At 39.0% G+C, this 17351-nt stretch overlaps 1 protein-coding gene across 2 annotated transcripts in view; it reads left to right on the top strand.

Moving 5' to 3' along the window:
• The window catches only part of CSTPP1 (centriolar satellite-associated tubulin polyglutamylase complex regulator 1), a 78623-nt gene that overhangs the window by 20821 nt on the left and 40451 nt on the right, over nt 1-17351 (top strand). The window contains exon 3 of one of the 2 annotated variants that reach the window (XM_056492614.1): nt 4010-4140. In XM_056492614.1, coding sequence (XP_056348589.1) covers nt 4010-4140 — 131 coding nt within the window. Of the gene's footprint in view, nt 1-4009; nt 4141-5378; nt 6550-17351 lie in introns of those variants that run through there. The other variant, XM_056492615.1, reaches the window with a different exon arrangement.

Below are 17351 nucleotides of genomic sequence, written 5' to 3'. Positions count from 1 at the left end.
CAAGCTCTTCCATCCTTCTCGAGGACTTGGGACTCTGCATTGTGCATATTTGGCTTTGCCTGAGTTCAGCAGGCAGAGGCTAACTGCTGTAATGGGTTTCAATTGAGATGTTACCATAGCATCCTGGGACTTTTACAATCTATTTAGAAGTCCAAAGGTTTGAAAAGAGTGCTTGAAAGTTTCTGAACTCTGGCAGGTTGCCGAAATGTAAATACACAAAAGACAAAGCCTTATGAAAGCTGCTCTGTTCAGAGAAGCAGCACCTGAGTGCTAGAATTCCCTGCACAGCCATTTTTGAGAGCTGGGGCTGTTTATCACAGTCTCCTCCCAAACCTTTTTTTTTTTTTCCCCTCACGTGTCTGTGCCATCCCACAAGCATAGCCTGGATGTGCTGCAAGATGCAGCCCTCTCAGCAGTGGTGTTGGAGGAGATTGTTCTGGGGTTTGGCTGCTCTGGGTCATGGGAAGGAAAGGAGTGAGAAAGCATCCTGAAGCCCTTACTGTAAGAATTTCTTTAGGTATCCCCATCAAGTGAGAACCTTGCTTTATTCTTCTCTGTCTTTCTTCAGGATTTTCTCACAACCGAATGGAAAAAGCTGTTTTGTTAACAGAGTATCCAGTTGCCTGACAATTCTTATTTGAAATATGAATGCTCACAGTAAACTGGTGTTAATTAATGAACATTCAATTCAATTTGTAGTCGTGGTTTCAGCATGACAAATAAACATCACATCATTAGGAACTGTTGTTACTCTTCTAATTTGCCTGCTCTATTTACTGGTAATGTAGAGGACTGAAGCAATCATTGGGTTTGCAATAGGAGGCTTGGAGACTACCACAGTTGTTGAAAGCTTTCTTCTGGAAGGAATCTCTTGCAGATGGCTGCACATTACATGCCTAAAAGAGGAAAAAGAGAAGTTAACCAGAGAAGTGAAAAATTATTTTCTCTGCTTCTGGGTTCCCAAACCCGTTTCTAGATGACTGAGGATAAAGTAATAACTTGTTGAGGTACTCTGGTTTTTCCTAAGTCTTTCTTCTTCAAAGTGCTGAAAAGCTCTGGCCACTTAACTTTGCTAACAGTATGAACTGTTCATTGAGAGGAAGACAGATAGAGGGAAGACTGAGCAATCATAAGGGAAGAATCTCAGCAGCTGTTCAGCTTGCTGAGAATAATTGAGCTTAATGGTGAAGTTTCTTCCTTGTTGATGTCTTGCTTAAGCCATTCCTTTGAGTGCAGCTTGTTTCATTTTTGTATCAAAAGGAATTGGAAAAAACCATCTGTTTGCATGTATATAAAAATCAAGGTAAGGTGTTGGTCATATGCCCTACCTACTGTTGGAATACCTGTAACAACTTGGAGTTGTCATAATTTTTCTTTCTTCCAGGAATATTTACCTGTAAGATTGTCACATTAATGGTAACTTCATCTCTGAAAAGCTGTTAAAAAAAAGGTGGCCAAGTTATTTTGGTACTGCCCATCTACCCATGATTCCCATAGGAATTTCAACATATGCAGTTTATTCAAAATATATAGTTTTCCTGTCTCTTGTAGTGATAGTGACCCTGTCTAAGAAGAGATTTGTTATTAGGCTACATGCTGGATAGCTCCCATCATGGGCTGGCTCTTTTGAGGTGAACTTTCACTACTAATAAAAATGAATTTATGAAGTAGGATGTCTGAAATGTAGCATCTTAACTGGGATAAAATTCTGCCTCCCAAGCTTGCAATCTTGAGCTTTTGGGGGAAACTCCTTCCATTGTATAGTTAAACAAAATCCTCCTTTACTGGACTAGCTGGCAGCACTTGGCTGTCAGCACATCCAGGTGTGCTGATGTTCCAGCATATCCACCCACTCTTTTAACTGAGCGAGCAACAAATGATATCATACTCTTCTGCCTGGTAGGTTTAGAGCCATCCCATGCTGAATGTACAAGTGACTAGAGTTTTTGCTTATTAGAAATAAGAAGTAATATAGTAGGGCTGTCTGCTGTGAATTAACAGTATGTTAGCTTCATGTCTGGACCTTTCTTTTAGAATTGTGCCAGGATTTGTTTCCAAAATTTGCATGTTCTGTAGATGTTCCCAGCAGCATAATTTGGTGCATTTAATTGTATTATTGTGTCTTCATTTTCTTTCTCTTCCAAACGTCTCCCTTATGTGTGTTATCTTTCTGAAAGCTGCCTTCTTCTATTACACCAAGTTTCTTCTTTTTCATCTGTATCCTTCTTCTCTCCATCAGTCTGTCAAATCATCGGCAAAACAATGCAGATCAGAAATGAAAGAAGTTGTACAGGCTGTGGTTTGGGATGAGAAGATCTGAAATTCCATTTCCAGCTTTGTCACAGGCATCTTGTGGGACTTTTTGCAAGTTACTTTACCTTACTCTGAACTTGATCACTCTAAGGCAGTGAGCGACAGCACTTTGTAATGAATACTCTTTACTTGCAATGATAGTCATGTAATTTTGGCATATTTTGATCCAGCACATGATTTATTTATTTACTTTAATCTCTTGAGACAATGGTTGTGCTTTATTTTACATGAATAAGGTTTCATAAATATGAAATACTGTATTTGTCCGTGATATTTACATAAAGAATATTCCTGATTCCAGGATTCAAGTGTTGTGAGTGTTTCTTAATCATAAGGTGATTGTACTTATTTTGAGTTACATTTCCTTCTGGGTAGGGGGGCTCGAAACTGTGCTCTGTACTACCTTTCAGCACCTGACAACAGATTCTGTTTGCTCACATGTGTTTGAGAACCAGGATATTAAAAACGAGAAATCGTGATTCCTTTTGTAAAAATTGAATGGCTTCTCTCCACCCAGACACACACACACACACACACACACTTACACCCACCCACACCCAGTTGTTACATGACTTTTTAAATTTTGCTCAACTCTGTCTGGTATTATTCTCTTTTAAATGTGAGACCCTTTTCTGTACTCTGAAGGATAAAGTGATTTAAAGCCTTTATATTTAAAGAGGTGATTTAAAATTGCAAACTGAGAGGATTCACACTGACCACTGGATTTTGTCTGTTGTGGAGATGCTACCTATGGAGAGGATCTGCTGTGATGAAAGTAAACTTGTATCTTTTCATTAATTCTCTCCTGTGAGGGAGGGTTAAGCTGCTGTCCCAAGTGAATGTTTTAATGATCTCTCTGGAGTGTTTCAAAGCTTTGTCCCACTTGCATGATGCCGAGTGAAATGCACAAAATCTATCTTTGAGGCAATCCTGTCATTATACCTTTTGGTATATAATGTTTGTATTTGCATTTCTTTTGTTCTTGTATGTTGAGCTTTACCATGCCCAAAGGAGAGCTTCTTGCACTTCAGAAAAACCTTTGTAAGACAAATGTTTGCTGTAATAAGTTAGCCTAAAGTGCTTACAACTCATATTTTAGAAATTTATACTAAAATACAAAACCATGAGCATCAAATTAAAATCCATCATAATGACCAGCTACTCTTTTCAAAATGCATTAGTGCAAATTTTGTTTAGTTATGTGTCAATCCACTTTTCATCAAACTGGAGTAAATTTTATACATCCAATAGTCAATTTTCAGTAACCTAGAATGATATCTTGAGGCTTCTCTTAAAGAGGATTATTTTGTGGCTTTAAAGAAAACTGTAATGAAAATAGCAGTGAAGTTCAAATGGTACTAAAAGAAAGGGCATCTTCTGGTCAAATAAACAACAGTAACTCTTGGCGAGCCATTTTCCAATGGTTTGTTTTCAAATACGTGGGTCTTGGACACTCCTTGCTGGGTTTCTTTAGAATGAATTTTACTTTCAGAAACCTCTAATTCCTATAATTAAATTTCAATGTGTGGTTTTTGCAAATAGTCTTCTCTCTAGAGAACAGATGGGTATAAACTTTGGAGATTTGGTTTCACAAAATGTAATGCCCAGTGGTTTTCTTGCTGCTGTTATAGTTGTTCCCAGAACATTCATGTTGGTTCAGCTTTCTAACATTCTTGTTTTGACTTCATGTCCACAGTTTCAACAGTGTGCGGCAAGGAACACACATTTTGTTCCGTGAGTTCAGCTTTGTTCAAGCCACCCCTCATAACAGAGCGTCTTTTCTTCGGACCTTCTGGAGGTGTTTCCGAACTGTGGGGAAAAATGGAGGCAAGTATTCCAGCATCTGCTGCTCTCCTGTTACCTTCACATGAAAACTGTTGGCCAGGCTATTAATGTGTTACAAATACTGACCCTTCACACTGAGTTCTAATATTCTAACATTAGTAATGGGGAGACAACATCTCATTTCCCTGTGGAATGCTTAAAAATGGCTCCCAGAATATAGCAGTGTAGAGGCACCTTGTTGGCAGTGCTACTTTGGTTACAGAACAGCATGTCAAGTAACAATAGATCAGAGGGCCTGTGCATTGAGATGGATAAGAAAAAAAAAGTGCTGGAGGTTGGTGGCTGGGACCCAGAGAAGGTTAGAATATTGAGTATGGAGCATGAGGGAGGGGGTGCTGAGATTCTCAGCCATTTGGCTCCTGAGTGCTTGCATTAGGAGCCTGCAGGGGGCTGGGTTCATAGTGGTGTGGGGTGGTTAACGCTGCCACCTGAGCTGTGCCTGAATAGTCCTGCCATAGCTCCTAGAATCCTGATGGCTGGGGAAGAGGGACCACTGACAACTGTGTCACCTCTTCCCCAGCCTTACGCAGAAGGAAAAAGCTCCAGTGCCAAAATAAATACTCAGCACTGTACTATCATGTCTAGCTATTCTTATATTGCACTTGGTATATTAGGTATTGCAGAACTGGCCAGAGTTCAAAATAAACTCCTGTAACTGCATGCAACTAAAATTATGTTTTATTTTACTTTTTAATTTAGTATTTTAAACAAATACACTGCAAGTTGCTGTACAAATATAAATGTTGGTGGGGTTTTTTTTTACTATAAGCCTAATTTTTTTCAGGCTATTCAGCCTCATTTCTTCTTGCAGAAAAGACTAGAACTCTCTTAAATATAGATAAAACCTTGCCTTCTGGCTAAGCTTTGCAACACTTCTGCATTTGATGAACACAGTTTGACAGACCATGAATAAAGACCTTTTTGACGTATGCCATCTAGATCTTTGGCAATTAAGCAATCATAGTTAAACATGACAAAATCTGTAGTAAGCTACTGAAGTAACTGACTATGCTATCTGTAACACCTTCTTCCCAGTGAGAGTTACTTTGTTTTAAGTAATTTACTTTAGTTTAGGGATAATATTTTAAAGATTTCAGGTAGATTACATGATACTAATTTTACAATGTGCAGTAAGGACATTTGAGATCAGGGCATAGCCAGGAAAAATAAAATGTGGACTCCCAGAACATATTTCTATGGTGGAGTTAGAGATAATAGTAAAGAAGTCATCCACCAGAACTGCAGCTGTGAGTGGTAAACCATATTGAAAAATTGAGAAGCAGCTCTCTGATGCAAAGTATACATTGCAGTACTTTCAGTGCAAGTTTTCATCAGACTTCATTTATCCAGCACCAACCCCAGCCAGATGAAGGGCACCTGGATTTGTTGAAAAGAATGGAAAAGTTTCAGCTTCGTAATAATATCTCCATTCTGTTTAACATTCAGTACTTTGTCTAACTAGAGACAAAAATGTATCACTTCAGATAAATTACTGTCAATATTTTCATCCACTTAGTCCAGTTTCTCTGGTTCTCTAGCCATGATTATGGACTAAAACCTTCATATTTCTCATTTCAGTTTTATTTGCTATGGAATTTTTTTTGCTATGCCTGTGTGTAGGGGAACTCATGACATTCATGACCACTTAAGGATTAAAATAATTTACTGAGAAGCTTAACCTGTGCAGTGTGGTGGGTGAAATTTGGTCATTATCACACTGAGGCATAGACTAGATCTAGATTCTTTTTCTTGGCTGTGTTTGTGTGGGAAACCTATGCTGAAGCAGACTCCTGAAAACGACCGGTGGACTCATGGAGAGAGGAGGCCATGCTGGAGCAGCTTTGCTGACAGGACCTGTGAGTCCATGGAGAACTCAAGCTGGTGCAGTGCATTTCTGAAGGACTCTACCCCATGGAAGGGACCTACTCTGAGCAGCATGTGCTGAGCTTCAGCCCTCAGGAGGGTATTATGCTGCAGAAGTTTTGTGGAGGAGTGTGTCCCATGGGTGGAATGCCATATTGGAGCTGGGGAAGAGAGCAAGGAGATAGAAATGGCAGAGGCACTGTGTGATGAACTTCTTGGTCTCCCTGTGTCACTTGGGGGTGGGAAGTGGTGAAGAAATCATGAGTGAGGTTGAGCCCAGAAAGAAGGGAGGGCTGAGTGAAAGGTTTAAGATTTGGTTTTATTTCTTACTATCCTATTGTGATTTCATCAAATTGAGTCTGTTTTGCCTGTGGCAGTAACTGGTGAGTGAATTCTCCCTGTCCTACTCTTGCCCCATGAGCCTTTCATTATATCTTCTCTTGATTGTCCAGCTGAGGGGAGAGAGTGACAGAGCAGCTTTGGTGGGCACCTGGTGTCCAGACAGGGCAAACCACCACAAGGAGATAGGTAAGTTATGGAGTCCTGGTAAGAAATTCGGCTTATGGTTATATACTATGCAACAGAACATGGGACAAACAACCTGCTGTTTCTGAAATTATTAGCAATATAGCTTAGCTAATATAGGAATATTGCTTTTGAGACCTGAACTAGAATTTCTGCATTTGATGCCCTGTGTCAGGTGTTTGGAGTGTTAATCACCAAATAGCCACTTTATGTGAATGGAATTTCTGTGTTCAGAAAAGGATGAAAATAAACCCTTTGTTTTCTACAGCAAGATTCTGATCTGCCCCAGTTTTCTCTCTGGGTTTGTTTCTGGGCAGGGATTGCTCCATTCTTTGTCACTGATTTATGTCTGTGAAGAACTATGAAGGCATCTTTTCCTTTGTCAGAAGTATTACATTCACTAACTTCCATGTCTTCTAGGATGTTCTTGGTTTTGTTTTTTCCTTTGTCATAGATGTGTTTACTGCTGTTTCCCCATCTCTCATTTACTTCAAATTTCATTAAACATTCATTCATGTTTTAGGAGTGAGTGAGTGGCTTTTTCCTAATTTTCTCCATCTGTGAAGGGTATCCCTGATAAATGGCATAAATGTCAACCCTGTGAGGATATAAGTCCACCTAATAAATAACTTACATCAAAGCTTGTACCCTGTCTGGAGGGAAGCAAGGGAGAATATTAAAAATGTAAGGTGATGCAATTTCCAAACTTACACAAACTCACAAAACCCCGAACAAAGAAAACTCCCATCTTTTTACTTCTGAGTGTGTAATGGGGATTTTAGAAAAGTAGACATACAAAAAAATTTCACAGATAAATTAAGTGATTGCTTAATCTGGCTGCTAGCTGTTTCTCCTTGATGCAGGGAAATTTACTGCTTTGTCTGTCAGTCTTGACCATGGAATGTGTATGTCATTCACCCAAGCAGATGCATCTAGCCATGAGTTCTCAAATGGCCAATAATAGAGAAATCTGTCTGAGCACAAGCAGTGCTTAAGTGTAACAATATGTGTGTGTGCAGAACCCTGTATGCAGTAATTGAAATGCACTAACATTACTGTTTCTCTTGGGAAATTGCTGTAGATGTTACCTTTCTACTTAATTCTTTATCCTTTTGAATTAATGGGAAATAGCTCTTCATGGAGAGACATAGCAGATTTTATGTTATTTTTCTATGATGTTAGCTCTGTTACTTGATTGGTTCTGGTTACATTGACCTTTTAAAATCCTTTTGTTTGGAGACTAGATTTATTTTTTCTTTTGTCTCTGAATAGCAAGGGAAAATTACTAGCTTCAATAAATATACTGGTAACACTTCAAAAAATAAAGAAAAGTTTGTTGTTCGGGGGGTTGTTTGTTTATTTTTTCTTGAGAGGATTTCTTTTTTGTGATATGCTGGATCTATTTTACAGGATTTTCCAATGATTTTAGAAGCTTAGTAAGATGCGGAGTTCTATTTTCAAGTATACATAAGCATATCTGGGATTCCATGCACTGGGAATGTGAAACCAGGACTGAAGGAAACAGATGAATGTGATCCAGTGTCAAGAAACTGAAGTTTCTTGATGAAAAAAACTTCACAGAATTTCTTATGATAGAATCATAGAATATGCTGAGTTGGAAGGGACTGTCATGATCACTGAATCCAGTTCCTGACTCTGCACAGGACAATCCCAAGAATCACACCATGTACCTGAGAGCGTTTTTCAGATGCTTCTTGAACTCTGTCAGGCTGGTGCTGTGACCAGTCCCCTGGGGAGCCTGTTTCAGTGCCCAGCCACCCTCTGGGTGAAGAACCATTTTCCTGATATCCAGTCTAAACCTCCCCTGACTCAGCTGCACATCTTCCTCATGTCTTCCTCGAGTCTTGTCCCTGGTCACTAGAGAGAAGAGATCAGTGCCTGGCCCTCTACTTGCCTTTGAGAGGATGCTGAAGACCACAATGAGGTTTCCCCTCAGTGTCTTCTCCAGGCTGAACAGAGCAAGTGACCTCAGCCACTCCTCATACTGCTTCCCCTCCAGACCCTTCACCATCTTCACTGGCCTCCTTTGGACAATCTATAATAGTTTCGTGCCTTTCTTATATTGTGGCACCAGTACTCGAGGTGAGGCTGTCCCAGTGCAGAGCAGAGCAGGACAATTCTCTCCCTTGCCCAGCTGGCCATGCTGTGCCTGATGCACCCCAGGACACACTTGGCTCTCCTGGCTGCCAGGGCACTGCTGACTGCAATCCACTTTCTGTCAATCAGGACCCTTGTGTCCCTTTCCTGTGGCACTGCTCTCCAGCCTTTTGCTCCCCAGTCTGTCTACACGTCCAGGGTTGCCCCATCAGGTGCTGAATCAGGCACCTGCCCTTGTTAAATTTCATATGGCTGGTGAATTACCAGACCTCTTATGTGTTGGGGTCTCTCTGCAGGGCCTTTCTGCCCTTGAGAAAGTCAATAGCTCTGCCCAATTTAGTGTCAATGACAAACTTAGTATTCCTTTGAGTCCCACATCCAGGTCATTTATGAAGATGTTGAGAACTGGGCCTAAGATGGAGCCCTGCAGAACCCCCCTAGTGAGGGGTCACCAGTCTGTTACCCCATTCACTCTAACCCTTTGTGCCCTCCTTTTAACTTGTACCAATGATATGCAACACTCACTGAGGTGGTTAGAGGACAGCTAGTGTTTGTTGAAGCATAATGATCAGCTAGCAACAGATTTCTCCCAGAGGAAGGCGGAATAGCCAGAAGTCTTGTTTTCCCTCTGCTTGTGCTTAAATTGACCTCTTGGAATCTATCTGACCTGCTCTTTTGAATTGTCTGTTCCTCAGGACTCTTTAATTAAAACTGTGCTTTCTCAGTTTAAACAGCCCCTGCAGAGTTCTGCTGTGAAGCCTCATAAGGTCAACATATGCCTCTCCCAACCCCCATAGCTTTCATGTCTTGCTGGTTCTCTGTTTTTAATTAAAAAGATTTTTCCTTAAATGCTTTCCAGCCAATTAGAGAAATTTTGTGCTGAGAAACTTGTTCCAGGCCTGATGTACTGAGAAGTGAACAGAAAGCTCAGTCAGAATCATTGGCACTTCTTTTCTAGAGTCCCAGCTTTCTTTGGTGCTTTTCAACAGCTTTTCTCTTTTTTCTTTCTTTGCACCTCCCCTTCTCCCAATTTAGAGCTGCTTCCAGCAAAAAAAGCTGTTGTTTGATACCTTAGATATAGCACTGAAATGTAAAACTGCTGCAGAAAGTATGTTAGAATATATTGCCTGAGAATTCTTTTTGCAGACACTTGCTTCCCCTTCAGACAAAACATACTGTTACTGTTCATATTGAAATAAAATCTTATAAAATGACCATGTTTCTTTCACATTCATCAAATGGTGTGATGGCTACCTCTTTGCTTCTGCACACTTGAATTAGGAAATTGGAAGCCTAGCTGTCTCTGGAGCTTGTGGAAAGGGAGGTTTACCACAACCAAACACACAAGCTATGTCATGAAATGAGAAGAATGGTATGACTAGCTCTACTTGAGTTTGCCAGGAAGACTAGATTCCTTAAAAAAATTAAACAAATGTCTTACCTATATAATTCACATAACTTGGAGATGGAGAAGAGCTAAATGGACCACTGTTCTCCCAGCTCAATTTTGAAAGATGCTATTTTAATGCATTTTTGCTGACAAGATTACTTTCCTGAGGTTACAAAATCCCTTCCTTTGCTAGTGTAATTCTAATGCTTCCACGTGTTATTATTTATATTAAATTACTCTAACTTTTTTACACCCTCCTTTGTAAGCTTTTAGACTATATCCATTTTTAGCTTAGCCAATCTCTGCTAAGTGAGATGTTTAGAAAAAATGTGGTGACGATCACAGTAAATATCAGAATCTTTTACATTTTTTCCTTTCCTTTTTGTTATTAAAACCAAAACAGATTTTTATACCATGTTATTGTAGGAAATCTTTTGTTGTGAGGTCTCACAGCATGTCCTAAAGGTAAGTAAACTATGAATTTTAATGCAGTGTTTTCTGCAGTGAAATAGCCTTGGCTGAAATGATTGATCTCCAGTCTTACTCAACGTCATAGTTCCTTCGTGCTACAGTTACAGCTGTTGCTATTTATGATTTATCAATGTCACTCTGCCTGGAAGCAGTCATGACTCTGGAGTATCAGGACAAAGGATTTCTGAAGCTGGGGAGAAATAAGTGGAGGATTACATTTTAGAGATGGTGAGATATATCTACAAGCCATTGTAAGTTAAAACATCTGCATTACATAGATCTAAAATGGATTGCAGTAATCATTTGTAGAAGTGGGTCAGTGATGGAGTCTTCAGCTAGTCTCTCCCTGAATTCAGTTCATGCCACTCTGTCAAGGCAGTTTGTGAAATTAAATGTAGTACTCTGAAAATCCTCCTTGTCTAATCTGGTTTGGGGTTTATTTTTCACCCCAGCATCATATTTCCTTTTCAACTGTCTCTGAACATATACCAGCTCTTCTTAATATTCAAATGTTTTTTTTTTAATTTTCATATTCCAGATGAATATCTTTCTAGATTTTTCTTTGTTTTTTTTTTAAGACCAATAAACTTTTCTGTTTGTTTGCTAGTGTTTTCTGGCTATTTTGTGTCTTCTGACACTTCTTCACTAGTTGTGTCATTGGCAAATTAAATGAATATGTTCTTTACTTTTTGTCCCAGTTGAGTGAAACATTTAAATAAGCAGTGATCACTGCTAAGTGATTCTGCTAAGCAATTATCCAAAATTCAACTGGTAATTATTATTACTATTTGCTTTGCAGTCTTCTGGCAAGTTTCCCATCCCTATGACAGCATTCCTATTCAAACCAACTGCAATGAATTTTTTTAATTAAGACTTTTTTAGGTTCCAATATAGTCTTGAAGAGGTAGTTTTACAAATTGTGGGGAAGTTCCCTGGAACAAAACTAGTTCTAGATTGTTTGACCTGGCCTGGGATTCTGAATGCTCCATGTTTCTTATATTAAATAAACTTGGTCTATCTCTTCTCTTAGTTGTGACATGTCTTGAAAGATGCTCTGCACAGTTCATGTAGAATGTCTATGAAGCCTTAGTTTCATTAATTAATATGTTTTATTATATTGCTGATCTGTTCTTCAGCAGCAGAGATGCTGAAAGGGAGAGGTAGAGAAAGTAGATGAAAATCTTGTTTTATCTCAATTTATTTTACTCAGACTTTCTGCAAAGAGGTTTTGAGAGAAGAGAATCTGTGAAGCCCACAGCTGCTTTCAGCCCAATATTGGCTCTTAGTCTGCCCTGAGAGGTGAAAGTGCCTAAACTGAGGAATGCATTATCTTCATCCCTTCTCCGTGAACCCTAAAGCATACTTCTGCCCATGCTGTTGGCTTCAAGTGTGTGTCTATGCTGTGTAATTCAATGTTTACATAGACTACTAAGCTGGGGGTTTGTATTTCCATATGGTACAATTCAGCACTATCTCAAGATACTAGCTTGGACCTGAAAGTTGCAGACCTATATTGCTCTGACAGTAGCCTGAACCTAGTTGATCTGTCTCAGCAGATCAGCTGACATATGGGGTGTGTCTGCACTCATTTCTGTGGGATAAACTCTGGCATCTCTGTATTGAGCTGCTGTGAGCAACGTAGATGCAATCTGAGGAAGAAGATTGTGAAGGAGCAATGTGTGTTCAGCATGAAAGAAGAGTAAGGACTCTCCTTTACACACATGCAATAAAGTCTTTGACGTAGCCTTGGTACTAGGAGTCATCATTTTAAGTGAAGAGATAACTACCTTTCTGTCCAGCTGCACAAAAAATCTCTGAACAAGTAATTTTTGTGTCTTCATCATCTCAGGTTCTTCTTCAGCTTTTCTCTCTCATGATCTTATTATTTATAATTTCCATCACTACTCATTCACTTTCTAGCTTTCCTAACTTAACCCAACCAATCTATATTGTGTGGTCCTGACTCTACAATATGTATCTCTCATTGGATTGAGCAGACCTGACCTAGATCTAGAATTTTTTTCTGTTTGTTCATTGGGAATTTGCACAACTACAATTTCTAGTCCCCTGTTATTCCACTTCATCTATTAGTTATACTCACAAAAGCTTTACATTCAGTTATTTTGATAAAATAAGCTTGGGCGTGCCACTTATTTCTTTGGAGGAACTGATTTTTCCCTGTGTTGTTAAAAGGACTGCCTGAATTACTGTTTCTGTAACTATATTACAGAACTCTTCCAGTAAACTTCTTCTTGTTAGGCAAGATAATTCGATCCTAGAACTTAAAACCTTTCAGGAAGTCCCTGCTTTGCACTTTGTTTTGAGGCCTTGGTTCCATTCAGTATGTCCATGTTTGACTGAAGTGTGATGCTGAATTAAGTACAGAAATTCCTGCATGCTTTTAAAGTTGCCTTACCTCAGTAAACATCTCTAAGTCTGGTTTAAAGCAATATGATCATGTATAAAGTTGTTGTATATGATGAAAAGGATTGTTGGCTTATACTTTGTTATGTCTCTTTCAAGGATGCTAGATGAGTATCAGTAGAAGTGATCTGCATGCATGATTAGTACTTTGATATGCTACTACTACTCTGTGAAATGGGGATAAGGTATTACTATGGAAAACCTGTAATCTGGAAATGAGTTATGAAATGTAGTTGGTAATATTTATAAGTTAAGCTTGATCTGTTTTGAATTTGTCACAGGACATGATTGTGGTAATGTACAGTCTGTGATACTTTCCTTCATAAACTGATCTGAGAGTGATTTGCATTCTGTGCTCCTACCAAACATGAATCTCATAACTTCTGTTGGGAAAATGGACCTTTCTTTATCTTGGATGAACAGATACCCATCTCCTCTTGACCCCTTTTTCTCTTTAGAGCCATATCCCATAAGATTCTTCCAAGGAGATCTCTGATATTATTAAAGTCTGCTCTCTTGAAATCCAGGGCTGTGGTCCTTCTAATTGCCAGGTGGATAAATTTCTAAAACTTTTATAGAATGGTTTTTCAGGTATAAAGAAAAAGATCTTAATAATGCTTTAGGCACAGGAAAAGCTTACACAGAAGTTCACACTTTGCTAGACTGCGATGTCAGTTAGCCAAAACCCAAAAATCCATAGGGTAAAAGCCTTGCTAATTCTAGTGCTTGCATAGATACTTGTCAAATCTTGTCTTCTCTGAGGTTTTCCTGCATGAAGGTTCAGACCCACAAACAGTCAAAATTTACATCAGCTAATTTAATGAATTTGTACAGATTATCCAGTAGAACTTGGGTAATATTTGTAATGCAGTAACCTGGCATTTCTCAACAGAAGCCATAGCATCAAGGGGGATTGCAGAGTACACAGAGAACACAATTAACCTAAAGGAAACTGGACATTTGAAAATAATTTTTTTTTCCTGTTTGGAAATGCAAGTATATGAGGTTCCAAAGTGTCACTAGTGTTCATTTTCACAGAGGAGAGGGTAGGGAAAGATGTCAGGAAAGGCAATATGTCCTGGATAGAATTTTAACTCTTCCCCTTTAGTTCCTTTGTGTTGTAGGACAAACTCATTGTGAACTATATTCATCCCCTTCTTTAGTCAGCTCTTTACCTGCCCATTTTTTTATTATTTATCTCTGTTTTGATCATGTTTGTCAGATATTTGTTTCCTTCCAGCTATGGTATCTGCTTATCTGTTACAACTTTCCTCCTTACTCTTTCTCTGGAGTTAAGGTAGTGCATATTCAAAGTGCTCCTCTACTTTTCAGTCAAATTTCCCTTATATAATTCCCAGAACAACTTAAACATTATCTGAAAAGAAGTCAAGCTGTCAGTGCTTTTGGTGTGAAGCTGTCTCTGCATCACTATCTGATGCCAGAAACAAAGCTTTTTCTTTGTTTCCTCTTTTCTCATCCCCATTCCCCATGCTGCTATTAGGTAATTCTTCATTCTACTGGCAGAGGGATAGGTGTGCTGTGAGAAGTTACAATGCAAAGCAAATGCTAGTTAACATGATTAGGATAGTGAGCAGTTAATATTGCAGCTTATTCCTGAAAGAATTTAATTTTTTCTGTCTACTTTGATTGGAACCTGCTCTTATGAAACCTTGAAATCACTGAGCAGGTGTAATTGTCCTTAAGGTGCTGAGAAGTGTTTCATGGCTTTCTTCTGTGATGGACAGGACCTCAAATGTGATGTCTTAATTTCAGAATGATGATTATTGATAACACTTTTCTGTACCTGCTCTCTAAGGATCTCCAGGTATTTTACAGACATTAAGGAATGAAGCTTCCCAAAAATCTTGACAATACTATTTTCACTTCACAGCTCCAGAAAGTGAGACAGGGAAATGAAGTAATTAGTCGAAGTTCGCATAGTCAGAGTTCAAGATGTTTGGCTGCTTCAATTTTTTTTAAAATATATACTAAAGTTGTATTTTACAGATACAGGATTGTTTTACTGTGAAAGAAGTAGGAAAACACACATACGTTAGTATGAAGCAACATTTTCTACATAAATTATTTGTAAGAGTCTGTCATCTTTTTTTTTTTTTTTTAAATGTTTTGAGAGTACTCGTCTTACTCAGAATAGTAGGTCACTGTACTTGAGCTGTGTGGGAGGATGCAGGATGTATTTGTAGTTTTTTTTCAAGTTTGATGTTACAGCCCTCTTTGCTACATGGTTTTCTCAACAAAATCTTTAGAGCAAGATAAAAATCAGTTTAATTAACATATGTCATCAAGTTCATCATCTCTGTTGTAGAACCACATGCTCAGTATTATTTTCCTTATAACTCTTCTCTCTTCAGGAGGGGAGGGTTATTTCATGTGTTTGCAATACCAATGTGTACCATCTGAAAGTGCCTTGGCTCATAAGCAGTCTGGTGCTTAGCTGGTAACCGTATCACTTAGAAAGCCAATCTTGGTGTACTGAGGTTTCTGGCTTCTGAAGTAAAACTGGCAAGAGATTTTCCCTTTTGAAGGAGCTCAAAATAGAAACTACTTTATATGCTGAAGTATATTCTTTATTCATCTTCCCTCATTGTAAATTCAGACTGTTTTCCTTTTATACAAAGGTTGCAATCTTTTGTTGTTTTTCCTTAGCTTCAGAGTACTAACTAGTAGAGTCTTGTTCAAGCATGTTGTTCTTCAAGGGATCACCTTATAAAACAACAGGCTTTTCTTTCCCCTGAGGTCCAGTCTACTAGGCAAGTTGCATACAATATCTAGTGAAAGATTTCTTAAACATATCTGTTCTGTGAACAGCCATCTTTCATTAAAAAAGTAAAATAATGAAACATAAAACCTGATCTGGCTATGTCATATCTTGCTATTTATCTGGAAAAACGGGCTCAAAAGTTGAACTCTGGGTCTCAAACCCAGCAAAGTGGGATTTTGGCATTTGCTCTAAAAAGGCTGTTCCATGGGAAAGTTGAGGATGTGCATGGTGTAGCTAAAGCCACAACGAAAGAATACCTGCTGGAGCTTGTCCCTTGTTGCATGTTGTGTCCATCGACTTGTCCTGTGAGTGTACAAGTTTGATGCCCAAACTGGAGATCTAATGCACTTCTTTGGTAGTCAGCAGAAAATGTATGATTCATAGGGTAGCTTTGAACAGTTCAGATGGGCTTCTGGTCACTGTCCTTCTCCTTGTTTAAACTAGGAGTTTAGGTAGAGCAGCCTTTTCATTGAGGTTCTAAGTTCAGAGCTTGAGGAGAGACAACATAAAAATTACATTTCCATCTGCATTTCAAACATTTTCTGTTTTCTGGATCAGTATGTTAAACCCTTAACAAAATGTGTCTTTCTAATGATGCTGTGTTAATTTATTCTGGCACTCACTATTCTGGGAAGTTCATGAACACGTTTTGGGAAAGTTTTTTATTCCATTATGCTTTTTGTCCCTTATAAATCTTCCTCAGCTTTTGTATCTAAATATCCCCTAAGCAAAGCAAAGGGAAGTGAATACTGTATTAAATCTTACTGGACTAGAGGACTTAAGAAACAAGTCAATGGTCGCTGAAATCGAATTTGTAATCTCTTCAAGTATTTCCTTTGAACCCCAGCTAAGATGTCTTTTAGAACTAATATTAAAGAAAAAAAAGTCTAATAAAATGTTCTTTATCTGTTTCTTGGTAAGTAAACACTGCTAGCTTTAGCAGATTGTGGTGGGTTGACCCTAACTGGATGCCAGGTACCAACCAAGGCTGCTTTCTCACTTCCCCTCCTTAGCTGGAGAATCAAGAGAAAAATATAACTAAAGGCTTGCAGGTCAAGATGAGGATGAGGAGAGATCACTCACCAATTACTGTCATGGGCAAAACTGACATGACTTGTGGAAATAAATTGAATTTATTACCAGTGAAATCAAGAGTATGATAAAGAGAAAACCAGGTCTTAAAAGCACTTTCCAGCCAGCCCTCCCTTCTTCCTGGGCTGAACCTCACTCTGGATTTCTGTACCCTCTTGCCCCACCAGAGCTATAGAGGTATTTCTCCTCCAGTGTCTGGATCACCTCCTGCTCCTCCTTGTGCACTGACCTTTGTGTGAGAGCTGTTTCTCTCACATAGTCTCACTTCTGTCTCCAGCTGCAGCTCTGCAGTTTGGGGTTTGGGGTTTTTTACCTCTTCTTAAATATGTTATCCCAGAGTCACTACCACTGTCACTGGTGGGCTCAGCCTTGGCCAGTGGTGGGTTCGGGCTGGCATTGGCTCTGTAATAGCTGGGGGTGAAGCTTCTTAAAACTTCTTACACAAACTGTCCCTGCATCTTGGCACACTACTAAAACCTTGCCACACAAATCCACATGCAGCAAATAAACAGGGTTACTAAGGGAAGC

The sequence above is a fragment of the Oenanthe melanoleuca genome, chromosome 5 (assembly GCF_029582105.1).
Source record: "Oenanthe melanoleuca isolate GR-GAL-2019-014 chromosome 5, OMel1.0, whole genome shotgun sequence".
In the NCBI taxonomy this organism is placed as follows: Eukaryota; Metazoa; Chordata; class Aves; order Passeriformes; family Muscicapidae; genus Oenanthe; species Oenanthe melanoleuca.
This window is presented reverse-complemented; position numbering and strand designations above follow the sequence as displayed.